Below are 3,398 nucleotides of genomic sequence, written 5' to 3'. Positions count from 1 at the left end.
TTTTGCTGGAAACCTGCGTGTAATTGCACATGCCCCAGCCTGACAGTTTACCAGCACAAAGAGGCAGCACTACATTTATGAAGAAAAAGCAGAAAACTGTTAGGTGAGAGGAGAGCCTGCTATTAATTCTAGTTCCGGAGAAGAGGTAAAAGCACCGGAAATTAATTCAAAAGCTTTTTTAATGGATCAAATAGGGTAAGTCCTTTACTTGATATGGGTGAAGAGAATTGCCCAATTACACGACTTGTTGCCCATCGTAGACGTTTTATCCGCTTGGTATGGGGGTGCTGACTGTTCATGTTAAACATCTCTGGGGGATCCTTTCCCTTGACCAACAGTATGTGCTGAACTTGTACTCTCATCAAGGTCAACACACTATCAACATACTCATTAAACATGAACCAAAAGTCCCTTAGTTAAAAACAAGATTGTTTGCCAGCACTGCACCATATCCCTGACACATCTAGTTCTTAATAGGTAATTGTCTTGTTAATGTCTGCGAGCAGGTAGTTAATATATAGACTATAACCTGGTTTTGCTCCATGACTGTTAATACAGTGAGGTCAATGAGCCTTACATGAACTCATGGTTTAGTGGACATTCATTAGGTGCACCTAGTGGACGTTCAATAGTCAATGCTTCCTTAAATCCATTGTATTAAACATAAAGGAAGGAGGGTGGAAGTGTACACTTTGAGGAATGGGTGGAACAAAGATCTCAGGCATGCAATGCCATGTGTATGGTGGAGTAACGTCACCACCTAGTGCACAGAGGAGGTAGTACACCGTATTGCAAATGCATGAGATTGACACAAACCTTTTCAGACACACCTTAACTGCTGAACAACAACAAGTCCTTGCCTTCTAATGTTCTATACTAACTTAGGAAAATCATTCTGTAAAAAAAATACAAATAAATAACATCCATAGTCAAGTAAAGAAAATTATTTTATCAAACGTTTTTAGGTTTCACAATATTTATCTCACAGAAACAGTGATCCATAAAATCACTGTACTTTGGTTTCCATACAATATGGACAAATATGTACACACGGAACAAGAATAGTTCACTCAAGTCATTCTACAATTCCTGTAGAAATGAACATGAGCACTGTGTAAGGGTATGCAAGTCTTTGCTTGAGGAGTTTTCATGATGTCTTGTTCACGTTGTTAGCCTTCATCAGGGCCTTGATGGCCCTGGCTCTCATTTCCAGCTCCAGAAGCTCCAGCTGCTGGACCGAGGGCTGACACGCCGCTGGAGCCGGTCCAGGGAGCGGTGCACTCTGGACGGGTTGACTCGCAACGAGCACTGGGGCCTCGACGGGTGGTGCTCCGACCAGCTCTTTATCATCCTCAAGGCTAGGAGTTGGTGCTAATGCTAGGATCTCATTCACACTTTTGTTTATGTCCTTTTCCAACTCAATCTTGGTCTCTATGGGCTTGTCCTCGACAGGCTCAGACGTTGCCGTGGCAACTTCTTTGGAGGCCTCCGTTGTTTCCTCGGGTTTGATAGCCTGCTTATCCTTGTCTTTGTGTCCTTCAATGTCACTATCGTACGTGTCCGCGTTAATGCTGAGGACGTCGCTCTCTTCTCCCGAGCCAGCATCCTCTGTCAAATGACATGAAAGGTTGCAGGTTAGCCTAGACACATAGGGAAAACTCTTTTTTTTTATTAGCACACTGTGTGAAATGCATGCTGTATGTACATGAAGTGCTGGTTTGAGATCATGCACAAAATGGTGACACGGACAACCTTGCTTATCCTCCGTTTCGCAAGTTTCCTTCAGAGAAGACGTAGAATCCACAATGTTATCCTGCCTTGAAAGTGAAAACAACAACAAATGTTAATCCAAGGATTCCTTCTGTCGCATTCTTTTAGTTAAAGACCAACTCTTATGAGTGCACTACGCGGAGCTGTGGGAGTTAGGGGAAGTCACTCACTGGCTTTCAGAAACACCCAGTTTACCTTCCTCTTCTCCTCCTGAGGAAACAGTCAGCTCTTCACCTGTCAAAACAACAACCAGAGTTACAAATGCATACATGGTCTTGCAGAACATGCAAAGAGATGACAAACTGTTGGAAGTAGGCAGCAGAGTTATGCGTGTTGCTGAACGCACCCTGTCGTACCTGCAAGGATCTGAAGGAGGTTGGTTTGTGAGAGCTGCTCCAGTTGCTCCAAACAAAGCTTCTTAATCTCTTCCACACTACAACTCTGAAACAAAGAAATGAAAGACAGCAATTTCAGTCGGCGGGAGGAAGTTGCTGTGTGGCCCGTTAATATAATTGGCCTTTCATATTAATTTAATGCTGCATATATATATATGGTGAGAATCACCTTGAGTTCATCAGGCAGCATTTTCTGCAGCTTCTTGTCCCCAAGCACGTGGAAGCATTGGTCCAGCATCTCTTGTCTGTCGGTTAGGTAAGCACTGATCGGTTTGAACGGCACACTCAGGTCCAGTCCTCCCTCCTCGATATCACTGCCAACCTTGTCCAGCTCGGGGTCTGCCAACTCATCCTTTAAGTCCTGTGTCAGGGGGTAAAAAGTGCTCAACCTGGTGCAGTTACAGGCTACAAGTTTACAGTGATGCGTATTCATACCTTTCAACATACTGACGTCCGTCACAATTTAGCTCAATAACTCAAGGCAGCAATGTATGAATAGGAGCAGTACGCTTCCCGTGATGTGGTAAGATAGCTACTAGATCAGCTACAACCACTGTAATTCACTGCTAGCTACCCTACAATCCTATGCCATGGTACTAATGTAGCTCGAAAGTAGCTAAGCTAGCAAGCCTTACCTCCACGTTGGATTCCGTGCCTCTGGGTCTTCTGTCTACATGCTGCTCTTCTGACTGTGAATGTTTCCTTTTGTTATCCCTGACCCTGCTTGTAGATTTCTTCTTTAGCATGTTTTAAATCTAATAGTTAGGTAGCGGCCTAGTTACTGTTATCAAGCTAACACAAAAACACTGTCGCAGATAGCTTACGAAACGGATGTACAAATAAGTTCTTCTTCGTCGCTTGTCCGAGAACCACGCACTAGCGCCATCTGCTGGATAAACAGTGCAAAGCCTGCAAACAGGTCAGGTGGCCTCTTTTCTCCTAAAAAACATATTCATGCTGTGACACCCCACATCTACTGTAATGCAGACTAAACAGCTCACTGTGAGCAAATGCACAATGAATTATCCCATATTCACTCCAATTGCTAGACCTAGGATGGTTAGGCCCCATTTTCCTCAGGAAAACACTCAGGCATCCCAAAAAAACAAGCTAAACATAGATCCAGGCTAGGTAAGAACAAACAATACTGACTGTCTTTAGCGGCCAAGCCACTGAGGCCTCAGGTGCCCTTGCATTTGTTTCGGCATGACAGAAACTGGGCTTTCAAGGCGG

General features: G+C 44.1%; 1 protein-coding gene across 1 annotated transcript; it reads right to left on the bottom strand.

Annotated features, from left to right (window-relative positions):
- Positions 1-929: 929 nt before the first annotated feature.
- caap1 (caspase activity and apoptosis inhibitor 1) lies at positions 930-3,010 on the bottom strand. The gene is made up of 6 exons (XM_084691593.1): positions 2,801-3,010; positions 2,335-2,526; positions 2,127-2,211; positions 1,941-2,004; positions 1,753-1,817; positions 930-1,608 (listed from the first exon to the last, which is right to left on the bottom strand). Exons 1-6 carry the CDS (start codon positions 2,909-2,911, stop codon positions 1,148-1,150), a joined length of 978 nt encoding a protein of 325 aa, XP_084547719.1. The 5' UTR covers positions 2,912-3,010; the 3' UTR covers positions 930-1,147.
- Between the last annotated feature and the right edge of the window lie 388 nt (positions 3,011-3,398).

Source organism: Hypomesus nipponensis, chromosome 25, assembly GCF_054491055.1.
Source record: "Hypomesus nipponensis isolate SF chromosome 25, ASM5449105v1, whole genome shotgun sequence".
Taxonomy (NCBI): domain Eukaryota; kingdom Metazoa; phylum Chordata; class Actinopteri; order Osmeriformes; family Osmeridae; genus Hypomesus; species Hypomesus nipponensis.
This window is presented reverse-complemented; position numbering and strand designations above follow the sequence as displayed.

Excerpts from the sequence above, each read along its gene's own strand:
- caap1 (XM_084691593.1), bottom strand. The coding sequence starts at position 2,911 with ATGCTAAAGAAGAAATCTACAAGCAGGGTCAGGGATAACAAAAGGAAA. Across the intron at positions 2,527-2,800 it reads GCACGGAATCCAACGTGGAG|GACTTAAAGGATGAGTTGGC; the intron begins GTAAGGCTTGCT and ends CCCCTGACACAG. Across the intron at positions 2,005-2,126 it reads CCTCCTTCAGATCCTTGCAG|GTGAAGAGCTGACTGTTTCC; the intron begins GTACGACAGGGT and ends TTGTTTTGACAG.